The sequence below is a fragment of the Rhodnius prolixus genome, unplaced genomic scaffold (assembly GCF_049639745.1).
Source record: "Rhodnius prolixus isolate KJV_2025 unplaced genomic scaffold, Rpr scaffold_4, whole genome shotgun sequence".
NCBI lineage: Eukaryota > Metazoa > Arthropoda > Insecta > Hemiptera > Reduviidae > Rhodnius > Rhodnius prolixus.
The window spans coordinates 27285464-27310812 of NW_027411614.1; the positions used below are offsets into that span (position 1 = coordinate 27285464).

Below are 25349 nucleotides of genomic sequence, written 5' to 3' on the forward strand. Positions count from 1 at the left end.
AGTTCGAGGCATGTATGTACATGCACATGGGCATGTGGAGTTCTTCACTGCAGCGCTAGTAGGCTAAGTCTACATATTATTCATGAATTACAGATTATTTAAATTTTGAAATAAATAAAGTGTCGGTAAAGTAAAAGCATTATCTAATTCTATTCTCACTCTGGAGAAAGTTAGAATAAAACTACTAATTTTTATCATCTTTGGTCTAAATCAAGCAGTTTTTTAGAATGTACCATCACTGACCCCCTGAAATTAATTCATTGATCCTAAATTAAAAACCGATGATCTATACTACTGTCGATTTATTGAAGTAACTAAAATAAAAATGATATGATAGCCTTTAATTTAAATTCTAGTAGTAAAATAAATAAAATTCAATAAAACCAGTTGTTGCCCCTGGTACCCACTTCACCATAAATAATCTTATCTGAAAGATGTAAAATTGGAAAAAGATAAAAAAAATGTAATCTCTTTTTAAAAGACTTTATTGACATTTGTTGCAGCAAATGTTTACAAATCGTACAGATATCATAAATAGAAACATTTACTTATGCGTACATGTATATAATTTTATACACATTAAACTAAATAGTTAAAAATATTGTTTAAAAACTAAAATATAGATAATATAAATTTTATGTTAGGTAACCTAAAAATACAACATATCACACATGGTAAGGCATCTTAACTACAAGTAACTTCCCTTAAAGAAATACAAAGTGACATGACTAGATGGGCAAACAGATTAATATTTTACGAGATATTCATAATGCCCACAACAACATTAAATCCAACTTATTTTTTTTAGAAAGATTAGTACTGTGTGAAATTGAATTTACACTTATTTTCTTTATTATTATTATAGGCATCCGTTTTAAATTGATCACAAGAGTAAAGGAGTAACCAACAAGGAAGACGGAAACTTCAATAATACCCAAATTAAAAAACTTATTCTGTAAAAAACTAGCACAATTTTTCCATTAACATGTGTTATAAAACGTTTTGATGAGGCTCTTTTGAATGATATTCTAGCAAATACCTTAGAAACTTACTCAGCTTTTTTTAACCAGTAATTCCTTAATTATAAATATAAAGATACTTATTTAAAAAAAAAATAAGTAAAGGAAATATTTATGATAGTACTATAAAAAAGCGACTAGCTAAGCTAAAATTGTTTTAACCATTTATCATTTTTTTTTTTAGGCCTCAGATAATCCACACATAATCGTACAATCACTATTGCAGTAGGGTGCCCAACTGTTCTGACTTTTTTTAATGTATCCGAATTTCCGAGTTTAAAAAAAAAATGCTGAAAACTAGACTGGAGCTAATTTGTCTGAGGAATTAGGTGCTTCAAGGAATCATTTTATTGGGCACATTTTAACATACTGGGGCGTAATTTCCAAACATAAGTTAATAAGAGGTCCTTGGGAGCCTGGTTTGGAGTAGTCATCTTCAGAATATCTCAATAGAGATGGGAGTTGGCGATAACGTTTGTTGCACCAGGGAAAACATATCCCTGTCTTCTTCCCAGTCTATCTTGGAGAGCTTGGGTAGTTACCATGTGTAGGAGAGGAATGTCTCCATCTATAGTACTCTTATCATGAGGCCTTTTTTCGGAATATTTAGGGAGGGATTGAAGGGAGTGGTTATCTCTGTTAACCTAATTCTCTTCTTTGAACCAATAGAGGCACAATGTGTCTTTGGCTTTACTTAGCCGTACTGTGGTATACACCGTAAACATAAATAAAACAAATAATTCAATAACCCTATCTGGTATTTCTGTAATTTCTACAGGTCAGCTTCATAGTGTAACATCATTCTTATTGATGCTAAGAGAATCAAGTCAAACAATTACTTATAAAATATCGCATCGTTATGATCTTGAACAAAATATAGAACATTGAACTTCTATTAATAAATGAATTAATAATGTACCAACTTCTAACTCTTGCGGGTACAATTCATAATCAGTTTACAAGGTTTCATCTAAATAGATTCACATAATTTTTAGTTTTTCGCAATTCCGAAATTACTGGATAACTAGGTTGGCCACCCTACAGTGCAGGCATATTTTTTACATATAAGATTAATATGTTTAAATTTTTTAATAAAAACCTTGCAATAGAAATAATAGAACACAACCTTTGCACCATAAAAAACTACTACTCACTAATAAATTATTATAGATAGAATAAAATCAACATTGCATAACTTATGTCATAGACTAATTGACGTGAGGAAACAATAAATGAGCATTAATTTAAATTAACATCCTCTCACCTTAATAATTAAATTTTTAACATATATACATACTTTGAATATACAAAAAAAAAAAAAAAAATAATAAAAATTTGCTTTTTAATGTGATACTGATTCAGTCAAGATAAATAGCTTTTGTTTAACAATTATTTTACTTATTTGTTTTTGGTCTTGCTTTGCACATTTACCCATAAAGTTCTTTAGAACCTTTTTTCTATTTATCTAAATCTAAATTTTTAACCTAGTTCAATTCCAATTAACCCCACCGAATTATAAATACCTAGCACGAATACTATTCACTTGTTAGTAATAATATACAATATGTTGAACTAAACTAAATCTATAATAATGGAGGCATCAAAGAATTGATGTTCAAGGATAATAATCAAGGAATCCCTTGTTTGGGATTCAAGGATGCGAAAAGATTTTTTTTTTCCTTAAATTTTAACTTTCCAATTATAATAACAGGCTTATCATACTCGTTTAATTAACTCATAATAACTCGTAAAATATCAAAAGTTGACACGTAAAATCACTCTCTTATACAATATTTTGTTATTGTTATGACTTAAAAGAAAATAACAAAAGAAGAATTTATAATATTGCAAATCAGTAATTTAGAAAAATATTGTATTATTCTGATAATATATATTTCTCTTGGCATAAATCTGATTATCTATCAATATGGTTCTCTGCTCGTATAACGCCTCTCTTAAGACTAGTTCATAAACATATTTAATTCTAGAATGATTAAAAAGTAAGTGAACATTCAGAAATAATTATATAATATTAAGAATTATTATATGATGTGTTTTATTTTATAACAAAAATTAGCCTATAAATAAAAAATAAAAAAATTTCTTGGCACGACCAAAATACATTTAACTAAATACACACATATTTTTGTAGCAATAGTGAATGAAATAAATATTTTGTATTACCTAAAGAATAAGTGTTTGGCCAGAATTGAATCTCATAATTTTTAATTTTTTTTTTAGGAGTAACTAAATATACAATTGCAAAAAGTACTACTGAATGAAATTATCCTATCACTCTTTGCATATATTTATACAAATATATTTATTCAGTTTATAAAAATTGTATTTATTTAATAGTTTTTTATTGTATTCTGATGAAATGTAGAGTCCAAGACAAAAAAATCAGAGGAAGTTCTGGAAATTCTGATGAAAAAGCTGGGAATAATTTAATATTTGCATACGAGAGACTTCAATGTGGGTGGAAATGTCAACTAACAAAACACGAAATGGCGCACACTGATATAGAAAAGGTCCCTCTGTAAAACTCAAGGAGGGGAAAATAAATAGAAACCAAGGGAAAACACTGGAAGATGTGATTGATCTTTTAAATCATTTTTTTTTTTTCAACGACATCTATATCTCGGTATCTGAACTACTAGCCAGAAGTTTAAGAGAAAATTAAAGGGTGCACAGCTGACTTTAAGCCTGAGTTTCTAGTTTTCAGATCCTCTACTAACTAATATAATATTAAGCTTGTTTACTACTTAAAAATGAAAAGAGCGATATGATAATATTGTCCATAAGCAATGCTACATTTCATTAGTTCAAGTACCAACGTGCTTTACTGTTTGTAAAGTAAAAATCATAAGATCTTCGACAACCAAAATACAGAGGTGTTTTTCAAATTTATTATGTTAAGATTATGTTTACCTCAAGCTGTACATAAAATTAAAATATGATTGATTTGAGATTCAGTCTTATAATAAAACATATTCAGTCTTCCTATTATTAAACAAAAAGGGCAATGATTTCATTATACTGTTTTTGTAATCTTTAATTTTTGTTTAATAGTTGACAGTACACTGATTTTTGAAAAACTCAATAATTAAGAGAGTTTATAATACTTTTATAAGCTTAAATTTCTTCACAGTTATTTAGTAAAGTTTATTCTTAAAAATTTGCAAAATAATTAATAATACTTAATAAAACAAGGAATATTCCACTCTAATTTTATTTCAGTAGTTTTTTAAAAAATTCAAATTAGGCATGTTGAAATACATTAAATAAAAATGTTATTTAATAAAATCATAAACTCACGTTAAAAAGAAGAAAATAAAATTATTAAGACGTTGGAAATGAGAAATTAACCTAAGAGAACGAAACATATAATGCTAGATTTTAGATGCCATTTTAAAATAAAAAATCATCTATTGTAAAAACTTCACTAATAAAAGAAACAATTCCTGCCAAAACATTTTAATTATTGTTTCTTTCTTCATTAAAAGTTAAGAGAACAAAAAATGTTTGAACTCAGAATATAATTATAAAAATAAAACAAAAACTAACATTATGTATAGAATTAATAAAATAAGTACATTTTTATGTTTTATTTCTATCACAAAACGGTTTTATTAGTATGTAAATTTTTTTTCATTGTTTTGAGCAGAAAATGAAAGTTTTTTTTTGTTTTGAACTGGGTTTTTAAATGTGGAAGGTACATGGAGAAGCACTCAAATCTATAAATTATTTTACATATTCTACATAATGTGATATGGTGCCCAGCCTTTCTTTTTTCATAAATGAATACATTCTCTAAAGGCATCATCTACGAGCTGATGAAAAATGTTAAAAACAAATCACAAAGTACATACATATTTATCACAAATAGCAATTTTCTACTATTTAACCCCCACCAATTTTAGTTAGATAATTTAACAAAAATATAATTAATGCTTATTCTGTGGCAAAACTAAAATTTTCAAATAAATGTGTGCTCATTATAAAATGTCTTTATTGAAAATAACATCCCTACCAAAGGGCCACTATCTATAATCAATACATGTAATAGAAACATTGCAATTTTTCAGGGCCGCCATTATATTTGACGGTTGAAAGTCGTGCCAGACGCTCTGATGGCTCTTTAATTAATGTAACTTAACTTCATGGCTTTCGCCTGGACTTTATCAATTAAAATAGTGTTCAGAGAATAATGGGAGGCAAAACGCGCAACTTTGAATAGTGTGGTAAAAAATGTTTTAATTAATCAAGTATTTTGACCTTGAACTTCCAATTAGGTGAAAAGAGATTTATGAATAAATGAAGGCCTTATATATATTTTATCAGTATTATCAACTTGGGCTTAATTTTTTGGAAATTATAGTTCACCGTTCACTATTAATTTTCAGACACGACAAGAAAACAATTAGAAATAGACACTTCTCCTATAGCGGCTGCGTAACTATAATTATAGTATTTCATTAATTTTGCTATCTACTACGAAATTGTAATTAAATTTTAGTGTTGAGATATTCTTACTCTGCAAAATAGCATTTCATCAGGTCAGGTGTTTTAAAAAAAAACTGAAGTTTTTTCTGATTCAAAAATTACTTCACTCCTAGTTAATTTACCATCTTCATCACATATCGCTGCTACATGTACCCGTAATTTTACTATGACTAATAATTCTTTATTTATTTCTCTTTTTTAAATAATTTTAATAAAATAGACGCAAACGTATGTGCTAAGACACAAAATACTAACATGTTTCTTTCTGTAGAATAGAAAATTTCCAAATATTTATAAAAGATAAAAATCTGAAAAATTTGTTTAGATCTGGTAGGTAAAAGGATATTAAAATCTTGCTTTGCTTTTTCGATAGTTTAATGAGGCTTCTTTTGAGGAAGATTTTCTTTGAACAAAAAAACCTAAGAACAGCCCTATGATGGTAAAGGAGTTTTGCTTTTTGAGAGGTAGCCCAGTGATTATCTATAGCATCTACAATTCTAATTCAAGGATTAATAAATCTAAAATTATAAAAATTAATAACTAAACCAGATCAGGTTAGATACGTACGTACGTACATGTGTTGATATTTGTCGTAGTAGTTTACATGAACCAGTTTAGATGAAATTTTGAATAAAAAGATATTACATTTTAAGAACAGGATGATTTAGCAAACGACAAACTCCTTCATCCATCATGGACGAATACTTGATGATGCCATTATTTACCTATAAATTTGTTTTTCTAACACATTCCGGACAAATTTTATCACACGGATAAATAGCCGATACAGATGCTAAAATCTAGGAAATGGATCATGTTTGAAAAATTTCTACTTTTTGCAATATTTTTCTACAAGAATTTTAACAAAATCATCTTGCTTAATGCTTCTTTCAATTACGTTATTTTTCATATAAATATTTTAATGTAATTAATAAAATTTTCACAGATGGAATGCATTTAATGTGCAAGGTAACAATACATATATTACATTGACTTAAAACTCCATCCCATAATAAAAAGGCTGCATGTTTCAATTTAAAAACAATAGTTTTAATTTGTGATAAAAAAGTAAGATATTTATGTGAATAAGATAGGTTCTTGTTTTTCTGTACTTTTTGTCACCATCAATGATATTCTCGTGCATCACTACCTTACAAATGTTCTTTGATGAAACAATTGTTAAGATAGTATTTGTTTTGCTTTTTTAATCATGGTTATTACAAAACTGAATTAAGCGAAGGATAAATATGCGAATTCTCAAATATGTAAATTAAAAAAAAGATAAACCAATTTGGACCACTGAAGAAAAAAAACAAATGGATTTTGTCCACTGACTTGTTACAACACCATTTGCAAAGTATTTTATTGATTACTGCTGGAAATTCTATTGTACTTGGTTAATGAAAATAAAAAAATTCTATAATGCCCGCATAACTTTTATTTGTTAAGTTTTTTCTTTTCGAAAAATATTGCTTCCCATTATCACAATGATTGAAGGTTAAAAAAATCAGACCAATTTATATTTTATTATTTTGTTTTAGGCTCATCAGGGCCGAAAATACTTTTTTACACCGTTTGAAAATATTGGTCATATTTTTTTTATCAGACAGTAAGATTTTGAAAAATCAACACATAGAAAACGAAAAAGACTTGATAGAGCCTTTGACAAGGTAAGGCACTGCTAACTTTAACGAAGTCAAAACAGTTTTAGGAAATCTATTTTGTGCTATAATTAATGTAAACAATTTACCTGGGCGTTCTTTAGAATCTGAAGAAAAAGAAGTTTTTAAACAAAGATGCTAGAATCACTTCAATTTTAATTGATCTTTTGACTTATTATTTATTCATTTTAGAATGGTACCGTTAATGATGTAGTTTAGAGTTAAATTACGTATTGTATAATAAAATAATAAAACTAAATTCATTAAGTAATGGTACCATTATTCAAAATGAAATATATTGAATCGGTAAATTAATTAAAACAATTTCATCTAAAAATAATAAAATAATCAGTGCTACCTAAATAGGATCGGTCAGATGCAAAACAAAGATATTTTAAAAATGAGGGCACCTGTTTTCATATTTAATTAAAAATGAAAAAAAAATATTAGATTACATATTTAGTAAGTGAATGCTGGACCCTCTTTCACTTTGATATATTTCTATTTTATATATTAAGAACGTTTATTGAACACAGCATTTCCAGTCATTATGTGCGCAACTCATTACGTACACAGGATGGACGCTTTCAGAAACGTGCAGCTCTCACTGTAAATGTTGAATCAGCATTTACGCTACACATTCATTACAATTGGCAACATTTTTCACACCATTTAACAGTAAAACCACTAGACATGGTTTCGTTATTAATTTACATTTTCTTTGAAATACATATTATACTTTACTTATGTACATAAATTTATAGTACTAATGAATTATCTATAATTATTTTAATCTCGAATCCAAGTAAATTTTAACCAATAGTAAGAACGATTGTTATAATTAAGCAACTATTAAAATGTTGCTAACACTGCATATCGCTTATTTAAATTAATTTCTGGTCAAAATCCATAGTAACTGCCTAGACATTAATCTTATTTTGAGATAGGTTTTTAAGATTTAAGGTTTAAGGGAATTTAATGCCAAAAAAGAATAAGGGTAACCTAAAAGTGAGATTTCTATTGATACCTTTTTCAACAATCAGGACTTGAAGAAAAGTCAAATAATCAAATAAGTATCAAAAACATATTTCTCACTTGATGTTTACTTACAGTGGTCAGAATGGTTCATTAGAAATATTTATCTATTTAACTGCATTTGCATCAGTATTGTGCAATAACTCTCATAAAAGTATGAGCACACATAAAAACAAAAATAATTTTCACTTATTGAACGCAATATTATAAAGCACTATAAAAAAACAAACAAAAGAAAAACAATATGAATTAAACCATAAATTTTAAATGCTAATCAAGGAATGTAGATCAGAGATTTATTTACCTGAGGCTGTTTTAAGAATTTTTAAAACAAACTGCGAATAATGTCTTCCTCAATGTAATATAATTAAGTAAAAAATAAATAAATAAAGGTTCTGATTATGTATTTTTCCACTTATTAAGTTCTATGTAGGCAACTTGAACATGTCGCACCGATAAAGGTCAGGTAGTTTCGTAACTTATAAATAATTAAATTTAAGAGTATTCTTTAAAACAATATTAATAATTGTGAATCTTAACAGCAATTTGAACTTAATAAGTTTATTGATTTTAGCCCTCCGTCAATTTTGTTAAGTTGAATAAATATTTTTAAGTCTCTTACTGTTAATAAGATGTGGCAGTGTGATTATGCAAATTTTCTATTTCGAGTTTACACCAATTTTTGTTTTGAAGTCTCCTTAGCACAAAAAAAGGGTTACAGAATCTACAGAAGCTATTAGTCAAAATCATCCAGTTTATTGAATCTATTTTTCACGAAAATGGCTTCAACTGTATATGCTCAGTTAAATAACTGATTAGATAAATAACTTTTATTTGAAACATTTTTAAAGAAAAGTATTCCTTAAGGCGGTTCTTTGAACTAAAATAATTGAATACCGATTTTACTGAAAAAATTTAGTGGCTTTATTTAGCCATTTTTCTGCACAAATTGTTTAAGAAAATTTTTATTACGTGAATAGCGTTAGTAAAAGTCGAGTGATCAGATTTTATAAGGACATTATAATAGTTCAAATTAAACGAAATGAAAAAGTACACTTGATATATTTATTCCTTTCGTCAACTGTTAATGCTAAAATTAATACATAGATATATGCCTTTTTTGTTACATATATTTGTGCAAATTAAAAAAATAAATAATAATTAAAATTCGATAAAATTTTAATAACTTTTTTTAAAAATAAGTTGTATTAATTACTAATTACTGATTAAAATGAATGGCAGTGTTGTGGAATCTTGGTAATCTAATAAAAATTATTATATAAATCACTATCAAATATTTCGACTATTTGACATATAAGTAATAAGCGTTGATGAGAAAAAAATAATTTGAATGAATCGTTGAGCAACAATCATTGTCCTTCATTTCACCGATCACTTATTCATCGCCTTTTTTTGAAAGACATCAGCTTGTTATATTCAAAAAATTTAGAGTAAAGTAGGGAAAACCAAGTTTAGAAAAGTTTTATCTAAAAGGTTCGCAAAATAATTCTAGTAAAATTACGAATTTCGAGCGATATATCACAAGCTTTGTAACCATCCATGAATATATGGTTAAAAGAATTAAATGAACTAAAAATATATCTAATGACATAGTGCCAATACCAGCGCAACAAAATTACGCTCGTCTAGCCACCGGTTTGGCGAAGGCCTGGTCTAAAAAATTATCCAACAAATTGGTAGATAAAAATTCATCATAAGCATTATGTTTGAGACCCCAAGATCGCATTGTTTTAACATAATTAAGCCTTAAGCATCAAACTTTCTGCTGAAATAATGTATAAGTATTTTACTAATTTTTCAACATTAGTTTACCCCTTTAAGATTTCATAAAAACTTGTGCATTAACTCATTAGAAGTCCTACTTTAAAGAATAACTATTGAAAAGAGCTTCTTGTTTATCTAAGTTTCCAAAAATAGGCGCTGGAAGCAAACTAACTTTACTATATTAGACATGTAAAGACCGAGCATTAATTAATTATGGAGGGAAATAGAATTACCGATTAGTAGATTAACCGTTGCAGTAAATTTTAAAATACATGTGAATAATTTCGATTGGATTTTATTTTAAAGTAGGAATTGGATAGTAACGTTCTGGTCTAGAAACATATGGCCTCACTTTCTGTATCTAAACGCAAGTGATCGGGTACTATTAAATAAAAAAAAACAATCATATATACGCTTTACTTGTTTAGCCTATAATTTAAATAAAAGTCTTAGGTTTGTATACAAAATATTTCTACTAATACTTATTCTTTCTAGAAGTAAGTTGAATTATTGTATCTGTTTAAAAGAATCTATGTTCTCGATAAAAATATTTTGAAATTAACATCAAGTGTTAAATATAATTCAGTTACTTAAAATTAAGACTAGCTGGGATCAAACTTACAATTCTAGTAACTTGCCACTAAATAAATTCTGACAACCATATTAACACACTGGTTAACTGTTTCTCTTTTTAAAATATTTGTAGAATTGTCATTCCTGTTTCCTTTAAAAACGTTTATTTCTATGAACCATTCCGACAGTGCAGTCTATTTTAAAACTGTTTAATAAAATAATTTTAATTCTTTTTTTAGAAAAACTTTTCATAATATTTAATTCTTTTTTAGCTAAATTTTCCCTTTTAAATTCATTATCTTTAAGTAAAAAAACTATTTAATATAAATAATAAGAGAAATAAAAACTTATCTTATGTCGAGTCTTGATTTTGAGGAACAATCGTCATTCCAAGCTGATCTTGTATATTTGCAGATGTACTTACAGGCACAACATATATCTCTATGGTACGAGGACTATCTCCTGGAGACCAATCATTTTTACCATCCTTATTCAATTTTATTTCCTGCATTTTGTCACGATGAGTCAAAAGATGCTGTTTCAATTTATCTTCAAAAACAAATTAGCAATTATTTGGTTGATTCATAAATTTTAAATGTTTTAGAATTTATTTATAAATGTTATTTTTCTGCAGAATAGTAAAGATGGAACGCAAATGTTCATAAATGTATTTAGTACTACTGCCTATCTAAATCATAATAATTTGTGCGTCTGTGGTTAAAATGTTTTTCATGACAAGACGTATGGACTGTCCTTAACTTCCACCTCCGATAATTTCTGCAAGTGAAACCAAAGGATTTTCAGCTACAGATGCTTCTACATAAATTTTGCGGTGTATTACAAGTATAATTGTAGATTGACCAGCAGCGATTTTGTCAATTTTGCCTCTTCAAGCTCTGTTGGGTCCAAGTAGGCATCCAAGGAAGTATCATTGAGTTAGAGTGAAGGGGATACAGATTATGATGCGGCATTGTATTAAGAGGAGCTCTACCTTGTGGCAAGAGGCAATTATGGGCTTAATAATCTCCAAATCAACATTAGTGGACATACTGCGAGGAAATGAAAAAGATCCATCTGTATCCCTTAAGTGCCACAGCGCGCTAAAACATTCATCGCCTTCCCTCTTTTAAACAAAAATTAAAAAGTTTGCTGGACAAATTTTATTTTATTTTGCAAGTAGGTACTAGTTTAAAGTAGTTTAAATAACTAGTCTCAAGGTATGTTGGTGACAAGAGGTTGGCTGCAGATTGCTTTGTGGTAAGTTGGACGTAGTTGAGTTGTGGCTGTATTTGCTATGGGTAAGTTGATTCAGCACATCATTGGTTTATGGTCAAGCTTAACTAGTATGTTATACGTATTTACACTGTATTATGTTAAGTTGTCAAAGAAAACATTTTAATAATAACAAAAAAAGTTTTACCTTTACGATTGAATTCTTTCGTACAATCTTTTGTTTTCATAAAAGGACATTGAAATCTTTTTATTTTTTCATGAATCAGTCCATGTCTAAGTAATTTCTCTTTGCTGCTGAAACTTGCTGTACACATCTAAAAAAATCAATACAAAATTAGAACGGTACACTTACATAATCATTTTTGATCATAATTAATATAAAACATTATTGTAAGCATTCATTATAAATGAAAGATCACTTTAATCAAAACAATCTCATCTGAAAAATATATATACAGCCTATTCTAATATGTTTCAAACGATGTACAGAAATTTATAATGCATCTAAATGCAGAACCTAAACACATCTATATTATAATTGACATCAATTTAATATTATTTAGATTTCATTTCTTTTATAATGAATTTTCTATCATAATTGAGACTCTCTATATATCTTTTTCTTAAGAAGTTGTACTGTGGAAAGTTACTCGTATACAGAAAAATGTGTAATCGCTTTAGTCGACGACGTAGAGAAACCTCCTCTAAAAATAGACGGTAGTTTAGTTTTTGAAATAATGAAAAGATAACGTCAGGTTGCAAGAGGTCCCACATCAATACCGAAACGTTTGGCAAATCTAAAAAAGGCGTTTATACAACCAATACAACACCAATTAAGAATTTACCCACTAAATGCGAAAATTAATAAAATTTTAACGTTTGTGATTAAACAACCAACCATTCAAGCACATACACAACTTTCAAGATTACCACTTAAAATAAATATAAATTAATAATTAGTAATAAAATAAATCAATTACATTACAAACATGTGGCCTGACGGTCGAGTGCACAGCTTTTACGTGAGCATTAAGGTACTGTCTGGTTTTAAAACATTTTTCACAATGAGGGCATTGGTGTTGTGATGGAGAATGCACCAATAATAAATGTCTTCTAAGAAATCTTTCTTCAGAAAATGATCGGCTACACAGCGGGCAAGAATGTGATTGCAAGGATGCATCTCCTAATGGACAGTTATGACATCCTGGTATAACACGATTACTGCACTTCCTGCACATTACTTTCCTATAAAAACGAAGTATCAGTTAGTAGCGTAAATCTTTTAAATAATTTTTTTAAAGGTTTATTTATATTACAGAAGAAGCTAGTCATGCAATGCATAACCTTTACTTTTGACGAAAAATAACTGAAGAACTGAAAACTTAAGATTTTATCTTGTATATTTGTAAATTTGAGAATGAAGACTTCCGAGTAAAAATGAACAGATGAAAGTTTGCCTCAAACGATTTCTGCGCTAACATCGGCACTGATAGAAACTAAGTTCTGTAACAGTAGGGACAACCCAAGCTAACAGATTAACACTTAAAAAATAGTTTTAAAAGCTTTGAATAGAGCTAAATTCTGAAACGATTTAATTATTTGTATTCTTCAGTAAACCTATTTTTTAAGAAAATATTTAGAGCTCTTTGTTTCTAAATAATAAAAATAATAATATTTTTTTTTTTGTCCAGTGGCGGGCCTATTACTCCTCGCCGTGCAACAGAAAACTGTTGAAATAACAAAAATGAATATCAATTTTTCGAAAACAAATCGTGGCTTTTTAGGCATCCATAGAGGAAAAGATTGTGGTTTCATACGACTGAGCGACGGAAGACGGAAGATGGAAATGCACATTTAAAACACATTTTTAAAAACTTGTGAAGGAAGTTAAGCAAACAGTAATAATGTTTCCAGAAGTGCGAAATTAACCTGCAAAAAATCTGTCTAACAATAGACTTCTCTCACATTTGTAAAAGATACGGTTTGGGCAAGTAAAAATCAACTTTGACCTATTTTTTCACTAGTGTGAACTAGGGGGGGAAAAAGGCGTATTCGTTAGTCAAAGTTTGAGTGTAGTTACTTTTCCGCAGCCAACATCTTCAACCATGAATTCGTCCTTAAGCTGCTCATGTGAAGTGAAAAGATTCGGCTAAGCAAACGAAAAGGTACAGGAAGTGTTTTGCACAAATTATCAAAAGTGTCGTAGTTATGGAGCAAATAGTTACGAAGAGTAAAAAATAAATAAAACGTTAAATATTTGATTTAAACGGAAAAATAAGAAAATGCACAATGATTAATTGTGAGTAAAAATATTAAGTAAAAAATTATAAAACTAAAAGTTTGTATATGAATAATTTAATACTTAGGCAGATTGGTTTGATCATGAGAATATTGGTGTTGTCCCAGAACATCCAGAGAATCAAATTCTTCTAGGCACAAATGACAAGTGTACCGAGACTCTCCTCTATGAATATGAACGTGGGAAAGAAATGTATCCAAATCAGAAAAAGTTTCACCACAGCATTCTTGGACACATTTGTATACCTATAATATATTGAGTTCGATGTATTAGGAAGAAATGGAAGTAGAGTTAAAAGTTCTTTGATATAAAATCTAGGCAAAATCACTTACTTTTTGACTGACATGGGTTTTCATATGAGTCTTCCACTCTAAGTAAGATTTCATTACAGAAGGACAGTACTGGCACACAAATGATTGTTGTATGGCTATAATTCTCCTTTCATTCAGCCTCTAAATATTAAACAAAATATAAAACATAATCAAATGAGATGTTTTGAACATACGAGGGTCGTTTGAAAAGTCCGTACAAAGTCAGAGAGATAGCACCACTGGCGCGTATCGAGGTCATGTTTAGTTAGTAGCATCTCTTGGAAGAACACACACCAAGTTTCAGCCAGATCGGTCTATTTCTTTGTGTTTGGCATTCGTTTGAATCGAGGAAGTCGAGTGATTTTCAAAAAATGGACGAAAAAGAATTTCGTGTGTTGATTAAACACTACTTTATGAAAGGCAAAACGCCTCAGGAGACTAAAGAGAAGCTTGATAAACATTGACTCTGCACCTTCGATTAGAACAGTTTATAAGTGGTTTCAAAATTTTCGGAGTGGCCATATGGGCACAAGTGACGCTGAACGTTCTGGACGCCCTGTTGAGGTTACTACTCCAGAAATCATTGATAAAATCCATAATATGGTGATGGATGACAGAAGAGTGAAGGTGCGTGAGATTGCTAGTGCTGTGGGCATCTCGAATGAACGGGTACATAATATTTTGCATCAACATTTGGACATGACAAAGCTATCCGCAAGATGGGTGCCGCGATTGCTCACGCTTGACCAAAAACGAAATCGTGTGAAGTGTTGCAAGGACGGTTTGCAGCTGTTCCAGAAGAATCCGCAGGACTTTAAGCGTCGTTTCGTCACTGTGGATGAAACATGGATACATCACTACACTCCTGAGACCAAAGAACAATCTAAACAATGGGTTACCAAGGGGGAATCTGCGCCAAAAAAGGCGGAGACCGTTCCTTCGGCCGGAAAGATTATGGCGACTGTCTTTTGGGATTAGCAAGGAATAATCCTCATCGATTATCTGGAAAAGGGTAAAACTATTACAGGTGCATATTATTCATCGTTATTGGACCGTTTGAAAACCGAGCTGCAAGAAAAACGCCCACGATTGGCCCACAAAAAAGTCCTTTTCCATCACGACACCGCACCAGCTCACACCTCAGCAGTTGTGGTCGCAAAATTAATGGAAATAGGGTTCCAACTCGTTTCACATCCCCCCTATTCTCCAGACTTGGCTTCCTCGGACTACTATTTGTTCCCCAATATGAAGAAATGGCTGGCGGGAAAAAGATTTTATTCAAACGAGAAGGTGATTGCAGAAACGAATGGCTATTTTTCAGACTTGGACAAATCCTATTATTCAGAAGGGATCAACAAACTAGAGCAGCGTTGGACGAAGTGTATAAGCCTAAAAGGAGACTATGTTGAAAAATAAAAAAGGTTTACCCCAAAAAATTAAGTAGTTTTTATTTTTACACGGACTTTTCAAACGACCCTCGTATTACTTAGAATTTGGTTTATTTTTATTATGTTTCTGTCGTTGGATTTTCACTAAATTTGGCTAGCTTATTATTTGAAAAATATTTTAGACCAAGCTTTGATAAAATTGTTGTAAAAAAGTTTAAATGAACGTCTGGAGTTAAGTGTGGACTATATAGAATGGATGTCAAATAAGTTAAAAAATCAACAAGTTTTAATTTTATTTTTTAGTCAGGGGGGAAAGCAAATGTTTTTAAGTCTATTTAGATGAAGGTGTGAAGCTTCACAGCTTCAAAGTCGAAATTCACAGGCAAGAATTTGTAAAAAAAAATATAACGCCTTCAATGTTTCATCGACTTCTCAAACGCTCGTTATCTAAACAACTGTTCTCATACTTCTCAGTTTTAAGATGAAGAATAGTGAAAGCTTGTCACATAGAGGCCAACTGCCCTAAGACCCTGTCTAGTTCTGCAGCAAGTCTGTAGTACTTCGTTTATATTTGTCTTGAAGATTCCTACTAAGCTTGATCACAACTACTCAAAAGCCGCTCCGTCTTTTAAAGATCGTTTTACTAACACTATTCATTTTTTGGAACCATCCCCGGAAATTTTTGAACCGTTCAAATTCCTTTCGATTTCAGTAAGAGTACCCGCAGTTTCAGCAGCCATAAAGTTTTGCAGCAAAATTATTAATAAATGGATAAATAGTTTTACTATTTATACTAAAATAGAAATAAATATTTGAAGGGATTCAATAAAAATAATAAACAATTTTCTATTGAGTATGAAAATTAAATTATATCTATAAAATCAGACATAAAGGTTGAATTTTAAAGACTCATAAACTTTTTAATAAGAAAAATGGACTCTTTTTATATTACAATCCATTGCGGCTGGTCAATAAAATTATTAAGAAAAAATAAAAATAAAAGTACAGAACCACTTACATTATCGAAAGACTGATTGCGCTCCCCAAGTTCAAAAGGAAACTGTGGTAGAGTAGACTTCTTTTTAGGCCAGACCTGTTTACAGAATATTAATGGCGGTTTAGATTATTTTACAAATAAAAATGAAATAAATGAATGCTCTTACTAAAATTTACATGATTCTAAATGATTTTTTATTTTATTTCAAGATTCAAATATTTACTAATACAGAATAGCACTCTCGACTTATTTTCCTGAGTTGACTGATGAACTAAATGACCTTCAGTCTTTCTGAGAAACATTTCATTGCAACTCCTAAAAAGTTATTGTCTAAGACATTCTAAAAACATACCTAAACTAGAACTATATCCCCAACCAATGTTTTATCTAAAACTAGACTCCTCTAAAAAAAAAGTCAGTACTTCACCAAAAACTACTAGATCAACACTATATAACGATAACCTTTACAAAAACTTACAGATTTAAAAGGTACACAAATCAGCAAGTACAAAACATTTCATTCATACTTCAGTTCGTAATTTCGGTTATAAAAGAACGTTCGAAGAAGCATGTATTTAATTGACATTTTATTACAATTAGTAGATATAAGTAACTTTATTGCATTAAATTTTTGGAAGTTACTCTAGAAAATTCTTAAACGTTTTAGATAATTATTCAGCATTTTCGTAAGCTCAAACTTTCAATTCTTAGGCATCAAAGAAACTAAGATGTCGGACAGCTACACTACTATGGTTTATAGTTTATCGGTTCCAGGTTGGGGTGTTGGCAGGACACAAGCTGAATCAGTGATATCAGCCATGCAAAAATTAAATGGAATTTTGACTTTTTTGAAAAATCTAAACTGCTATTTGTGAAAGGTATGTACGAGTATAATATCCTTCTATATCTCTCTTCTTATTTTTCGTTTACTTATTATTTAATGTGTTTCTCCCTCGTGCGAATATCCTTAATTCTTGACATGCACAAGCTAGAATTTTGCTGATCGAATGTAATGACAGATTGAAGCTGTACTTTTTAAAACAATTCGAAAAAAACCAGCAATTTCACCAGAATTATGAAAAATGTTAATAAACTAAGTTACTTTAAAAATGTATTTACCTTGTGAGTAGACATATGCTTGATAACATTAGATTTCTGAGTAAAAGCACGGCCACAAACAATGCATTGAAAAGGTCTTTCCCCAGTATGGGAACGTATATGCGTTTGAAGGTCAAAATTTTTCCGAAACTGTTTTTCACAGTAAGAACACTTCATTATCTAAAAATAAACACATTTATTTAGCTTATTCTTATGATTAAAAAAAAGAGGAGAATTTAAAGTAAAGTGAAAAAACAAAACTTAATTAGTTTAAATTTAACATTTTGGTTCGAGACATTGTTATGACATTGTCATAAGTTCGACATTCGACAAAATGAACACTTTTGTTAAAGGCATTTTTCTACTTTGGTTAGAAAAACTGTCCCCACACAACACTCTAAATGTTTGTTCAAGAAGTGTGACATTTTACACGAAATCCACGATTTAACATCCCCTCCCCAAGAATTTATTTTATTATTTTTCTCCAGTAAAATAATGCCCCTAAACTTGAATAGCTAATTTTAATACTGTCCATAATGATGTATTTTTAAAGACAAAAAAAACCTGAATAGGTTCGCAAATCTTGATAGTAACTAGACGAAATACCAATTTTGCACTTTCTACAATTTTTTATTAACACCTGTCCCCCACCACATCATCAATACCTTAAATACCATAATTCGTGTTCCACATAAAAGTACTGACTAAAACGCTAATTCTAAAATAAATTCAAATGCACTTTTCAGAGTGAAACAAATTTGTAGTTTATACAGTAGGATCACTAAATCAGGTATGAGAAACTGAAGTTGCAAGAGTACTAAAAAATAGACGAAACATTGGGGCAAAAAATTAAAAAAAAAAATAAGTAAAAAAAAATGTAAGGGGGTAAACATTAATATTTCACTCTTTAGTAAACATTGATTACCAACTTACCTTTAGATCTCCATCTCCACAACTATTTCTTAAAGTATTTAGTTCACCACGTTTAGCACTACGTAACTGTACTTCTTCACTTTGATCAACGCCGTCTGCTAAGGATTCATTATTTAATTCATTCTGAAAAAAAAAAAAGTTCAATTTGTGTCTTAAAAAAATTTACGATTAAATGCTACGATTAGCACAAATAAGTTAGTCAATAACTTACATGGCCAGCATTAAAACTTTCCTGAAGAAGAGAATCTTGAAAAACTGAATTATTTTCTACAAGATGATATGTTTTCAATTCATCCTCATTCACATTTGTTTCCACCAAATGATTGTCACCAATACTTGAAAATCTGTTTGCTTGCTAAAAAAAAATTTATTGAAAAATGTTTCAATTATAAGTTTAAGTTCTATGGGTATGGAATAAGAATTAAATGGCACAGCATGTACCGTGCTAGTGTGTAGGGCAGGGCGTGCACCAAGATACCCAAATGTAATAAAAAATTTTGGTTTTCAGCATTTTTTAGCCACACTGAGTAAAAATAAACCCAAAGGCAATGAAACCAAAACCAAAATGACCACCTACCAAAATCCACCATTTTGGATTCATGGGGGTCTTAAAAAATATCCTTTAAAGACAACTCGCCACTGAAAGTTGATGGTTCCGACTAATACCCTTTTTTTCAAAATATTTGCAAAGAGATATTCTCATTCATTTCCTGTTTTAGCTTTTTTACTTAACACTAAAATGCTTCAATAAAAGAGTTATTATAAAAACCAATATTTTTTTTTTCTAATTAATATCAGGTTTTTCCCTGATTTTGGTCTCCTATATTTCCTTATTCACTGGACCATTTAATCATTTCTGTTTTCTTCGAAATTATGCCATGAGTTGTCAAAATGGAAATAAAACATACTTTCAGTTAAGATTAAAAGTAATAGCAAATCCTTTTAGCCGCTTTTACCGATAGAAAGTTTACTTCCGTTGGACCGAGTTCATAAAAGATGGACAGAAGTTAAAAATCATAAGTAATAATATTTACATCGTTGTCCTATTAAAGAAGACGACATATGTTACCGGGACCTCGCTACCCTTGTGGGAGTCTCAACCAAACAGATAAAAACTGAGGGTTTTTAAGTTCTATGGGTATGGAATAAGAATTAAATGGCACAGCATGTACCGTGCTAGTGTGTAGGGCAGGGCGTGTACCAAGATACCCAAATGTAATAAAAAATTTTGGTTTTCAGCATTTTTTAGCCATACTGAGTAAAAATAAACTTCCATCGCACAGCTAACTCAGGTACAATATAATTATAGGCATAACATCAACTTTGGCTTATTTCACCTTACAATCACACATAAGATATATGAAAATCTCATCTATAATAAGCTTGAAAGTTTGTAGATTTCTTCTGCTGAAAAGTGGTAGTAAAGAGTTCCATTTTTGTGTGATTTATGAAAACACTTTTTCTGAGAATTAAAAGCGGTCTTAACGACAAATTAAACTTAATTATTGTTAATTATTTGATGTTTAAAGTACTTACAAATCTTCTACTTAACATGCTATGAAATAACTCAATTTCATTTTAAATAACTTTAAATAAAATTTCAAAACATTCCAAACAAACAATTCAACGAAACCAAATGTTTCTTAATTTATAAATTAGAAAAAGTTTTATGAAAAAATATTAAAATTACCTGAGATAATGTTGGGTTGTCTGCTAAGTCATTATTATTGACTAAATTAAGTAATTCCGTATTATTTAAAATTAAGTCATTACTTTCTGAATTTTCATTAAATTGACAAGGCTGGATTAATGCTGAATCACGGACTATATTTAACTGAATTCCTGAAATTTATGATTATTATTTAACTGCTTATAAGCTCATGCAGTTTATATTTATATGCGCATTGCTAGCTTATATTTTATTATTTATATTGGATTTCGACGTCTTTTGGCTTGTAGGCAGTGAGCGTGACTATTGTCCTTCTCAATCGCTTCTTTCCTCTCTTTCAGAACTATAAATTAAGGATTTCTCAGAATCAGACACTCCATTACTCCAAACCTTATCGGATTGAAATAAATTAGTGCTAGAGCAAATCTTTATCAATGTGGTTTAATTCAGCAACTAGGACATTAATCACCTCCAAAACAAATAAGAATGAGAACATTAAAAATATCTCTCATATAAGTGAGTTATTCAAAGAATATATCGCCTCTCTCATCACTTAATGACAGTAATCCGCCTAATTATAGTGTTTTCGAAAGACCAGTTAAATTCAGCAGCATTTTTAAATAAAAGTCCCAAATTCTCAACAGAGTGGCGAAATAGAAAGGCTTTGTCAGATAGTGTAAAGTTTAAAAAAAAAGATCAATTAAAATAAGAAATATTACAATTGACGATTAAATAGATAAGAATTAACTAATGGATGAAAAATAAATGCCAATTACAGTCATATTTTGTATTTTTTATTGTGCCGAGCTTTCGACCTAGAGACTATCTAGGTCACACTCTTCTTCCCTTTTTTCCCTATCTCCTTTGTGCCGTGAGGCGTGGAGAAGCAGCCCCAATTCAGACTAGATTGATATGTCTTCTGTCCTGTCTATTCATGGACATGACAGAAGACACACCAACTTTTAATGATGTAAAATATTACATTGTCAATTAGCTCTGAAGATGACCTAGTCCCTAGGTCGAAAGCTCGGCACAATAAAAAACACAAAATATGACTGAAATTGGCATTTATTTTTTTCATCCTATCGAAACAATAAATCAGTCACCAAAAATAATGAATAGTAATTAACTAATAGTTAACAAAAAAGAAGTTACCTTGGCAATTAGTTTTTTTATGAAAGACAAAATCTGGGAATGTAAAATTTTTTTTGCACCTTCCACACTGAAAGACATCTGCCTCGTCCACAACTATACCTAGAAAAATAAAAATTTAATAATGAATTCTTGGAACTATTAGCAATCATAAATATTTTGGTGTCAAAGGATAATATTTAGTATAGTTTAGCAATAATATTTTATATGTCTAGGGAATTATCTTTAGAGAAGTTTCTCTGGAGATTTTAAGAAGAGTGCCAATTTATTAAAGTTACTAGATGGGGATGGGTGTAGTAAAATTTTGATTACGTTTAACAATGTCAAACAGAGGTCGATATGGTTTCACTCCCTTTTATGCGTTATTTTTATACAGCATCTCTTAAAATTCATAACGTCTACGCTGCGGAATCTTTCTGATGTGTGAATAATTTCTGAAGTGGAAAAAGAAACCGAATCATCTTAAACGGATTTATCAAAGAGGGTATGAGCTCTGGTCACACTGTCATTGATACAGATTTATGACCTACCCACAATCAAAACCAACGGATATATTTTGAATAATTTTTGCTGACTGCGTGATCTGTACAATTAAGTTAGCCTGTTCTGGAATTATTCTCTCTCTCTCGCGTGGTTTGAGTTCAAAAAAAACCTTTATAAATGGGCTAAGCGTTCAGAAAAATTGTATAAAATAAACAAATAAATATTGCATTGTAATAAGTGTTCTATCCTTACATGTAATCATTCTAAGTCAAATGTTTGATAAATAATGTTTATTTTTAAAGAATTTCATAAAATGGGTGAATTATAAAACTGCATTCGTATCACTTCTTTTTCCTACCCAAACTGAGAAGGGAGCTGGTGTCGAGGCTGAATGCGTACAGGGTAGTAAAACATATGTGCGTTAACGATCACCTAGGGGCACCGGGCGAAACCACGATGTAATGTAGCCTTTCTGTGGAAGTGGGGGTCTGCCACAGATGACCGTTGATCCCCCCTCACGATGGGTATAACGACTGCCAGGGGATGCCCTCAGGGGGGAGGTTCCTATCTCCGCTCCGCATGCACTCATGAGGTGCATGGTCGCAGACGACTTACTCGTGAAGTTAGACCTTCGTGGGTTCTCGGTCCTGGACTGCGCAGATGATATTTCTGTGGTAGTCAGGGGCAGGCACGAGACAATCGTTGCTGAGCTCCTTCAGGAAGTACTCAAGATCATAGAGAATTGGGTTAGAAAGGTAGATCTTACTGTAAACCCTTCTAAGACTACTCTGGTCCCTTTACTAGGAGAAGGGACATACAGAGCTACAAAAATCTTTAAATTTTTGACAAAACTCTGGATGTGTCGGGTGAGGTTAAGTATCTGGGCGTTGTCCTAGACTCCAGACTCACTTGGAAAACACATTTAGATAAAGTTACACTAAATGTAAAACCGGCTCTTTGTGGTATTACTAAGACTTGCGGGAAGTAATGGGGTTTAGGCCCCAAAATGACCCACTGGCTCTATACACGAACAGTTATTCCTATTATCACCTAAGGTGCGGTAGTTGGTGGAGGAAGACTGAACAACAGATGGCCATCAAGGCTCTGCCAGGGTGCAGAGACTGGCCTACCTATTGACTATGAAGGTCTTTAGCAGTGCCCCAACTGCCTGGAAATCACCAAGAGTGCAGTTCGTTTGGTTCTCAGAAACTGGATCTGGAAAGAACATGAAAAGAACTTAGTGAAGTGTCGTGGGTCAAACATAGCAAGACTATGATGCCTTGGCTAAGTAAACAAAGAGCCAAAATGACTCTTTGCTTTTTGCTAGGACAGAAATCAGATTGCTCTGATCACAGGGAATGGTAGGTACAGGAAACATCTATTCAAGGTGGGGCTTATTAGCTCGGAACCGTTGTGCAGATTGTGTCAAGAAGAGGACATGAGACGGCCTCTCACTTTTTATTCGATTGCGCTATGAAACGTTTAGAACTTTGAGACCAAAGAAGATAAAGAACTAGCAGGGAAAGTCTACGACCTCTTTAGTATGGGAGATTTCGTTTACTAGATCCAAAGGGGGAAGGCACAATAAGCCCTCTTTTGACTGCGGTGTCCCGCTATTTTAATCTCAAATTATTTCTTCTTAAAGATTTGTGATTTTCACTTAGGGGAAAAACGCAAGGTTAAATAGTGTATTAAGATAGTAGAAACGAATTTCAATAGCCCCATAAAAGCAGAAAAAGTTAAATTCAAATTAAATTTATTCGATGAATACTTCCTTTTTTTTTTGGTACCCTAGAATCAGAAATTAAGCTCTCCTTTCCTAATCTTGAGGCTGAGTGCTCTCCCTATATTAAACCTTCAAATGATTCCACTTGGGAATAAAGCACAAATGTAGTACATATATAAATAAGTGATAATTTAGTACAATGGCATCCACATTAAAAGTCGGAACATTTAATTATGTAACATTTAAACTTCTTTTAATTAATTTTTTAATGGTCAGAGTTAAACTTTAGATTTAAATTGTGCGTACTAAAAAATAAGTCAAAGCAGACATTATCTTCTCTTTTGCTCTTGGCACGGCAGCAACATTAATTTTTTGAATTTTTAATTCAAATGAATTTTAATTGGTGCTTCGAATAAAATTTAGTCTTTGAGCTTATATTTTTAACAACATTTTAAAGAAAACCCTTGTACATTAATGAATGTCATGCAAATGCTATTTGTAATAAATTTACTCACTGTTGTCTTGAGCTGAATTGAAAACAACTGCTGAATGAAATAAATTTTGTAAGTCAACTTCAACAGGCGCATTTCCTGCCGCAACTAAAACATTTTATGATGATAAGTAATTCAAAATAATAGGAATGCCATTAACCAATGATAAATAATGCAAACCAGGTACTGTTGTGTAGATTATTTGAGCCATTATATACAAAAATAAATAAATCACTAAGGGTCATATCTTGAAAAAATTGTGTTAATAGAGAAATATCACCTGCAAAAGAGAATTATTTAAATATCCATTTACTAGAATTCCAAAGAAAAATGATTTATAATAATATAATTAAAATGTTTATAACTGGAATACATTTAAAATGAGAATAGTATATGAAATTCTTAAGAGTATATGATAATGTATATAACATATACAAATATATTTCTAGCAAATCTGTTGTTCATAACCATACACTGGTAAGGTCTTCTTCATTCACCCCTAATATTTAAAACTTGTAACTATGTTAATAGACCGAAACTCAAAATAATCTTGTCTTCCACTTCAGTAAAATAATTATATGTGATCAATTAGGATGAATTGTTACTAAAGATTGTAATGAACATCAACAAATTAAGATAGAATACGAAAAAAGAAAATTTTTCCTTAACTCTAATATGTGTATCAATGGTGTGTGAATCCTTCTTTACCTTGTCTAAAGAGAATGTTACGAATATTTCTTATAAAAAGAAAAAAGAATTGAAAAATCAGTAAGAAAATCTCGCATTACATATCAACTTTCTATGCTGTATCTAAAGTAGGTACTTACTCGCGGCAAATTATGAAATAGTTCCTTTGAGATTATTACTAACTTATATTTACTTTAATTATCACAGAAACATCACTAAATAATTAACAGTTATTAAACAGTTCACAGTTCATTCAACAGCTTCTTGCTTTTCATTTCCAGCTGGTTGGGTTACTGTTGCTGT

The 25349-nt window shown here is 30.5% G+C and overlaps 1 protein-coding gene across 1 annotated transcript; it reads right to left on the minus strand.

Moving 5' to 3' along the window:
- Nucleotides 1–467: 467 nt before the first annotated feature.
- LOC141455978 (zinc finger Y-chromosomal protein 2-like) lies at nucleotides 468–25349 on the minus strand. Its single transcript, XM_074131516.1, has 14 exons — nucleotides 25187–25349; nucleotides 24540–24639; nucleotides 24384–24467; nucleotides 21663–21761; nucleotides 20529–20680; nucleotides 19050–19193; nucleotides 18839–18961; nucleotides 17927–18085; nucleotides 16829–16903; nucleotides 14444–14563; nucleotides 14175–14356; nucleotides 12793–13057; nucleotides 12000–12126; nucleotides 468–11128 (listed from the first exon to the last, which is right to left on the minus strand). The coding sequence occupies exons 2-14, from the start codon at nucleotides 24568–24570 to the stop codon at nucleotides 10932–10934; spliced, it is 1758 nt and encodes a 585-aa protein (XP_073987617.1). The 5' UTR covers nucleotides 24571–24639; nucleotides 25187–25349; the 3' UTR covers nucleotides 468–10931.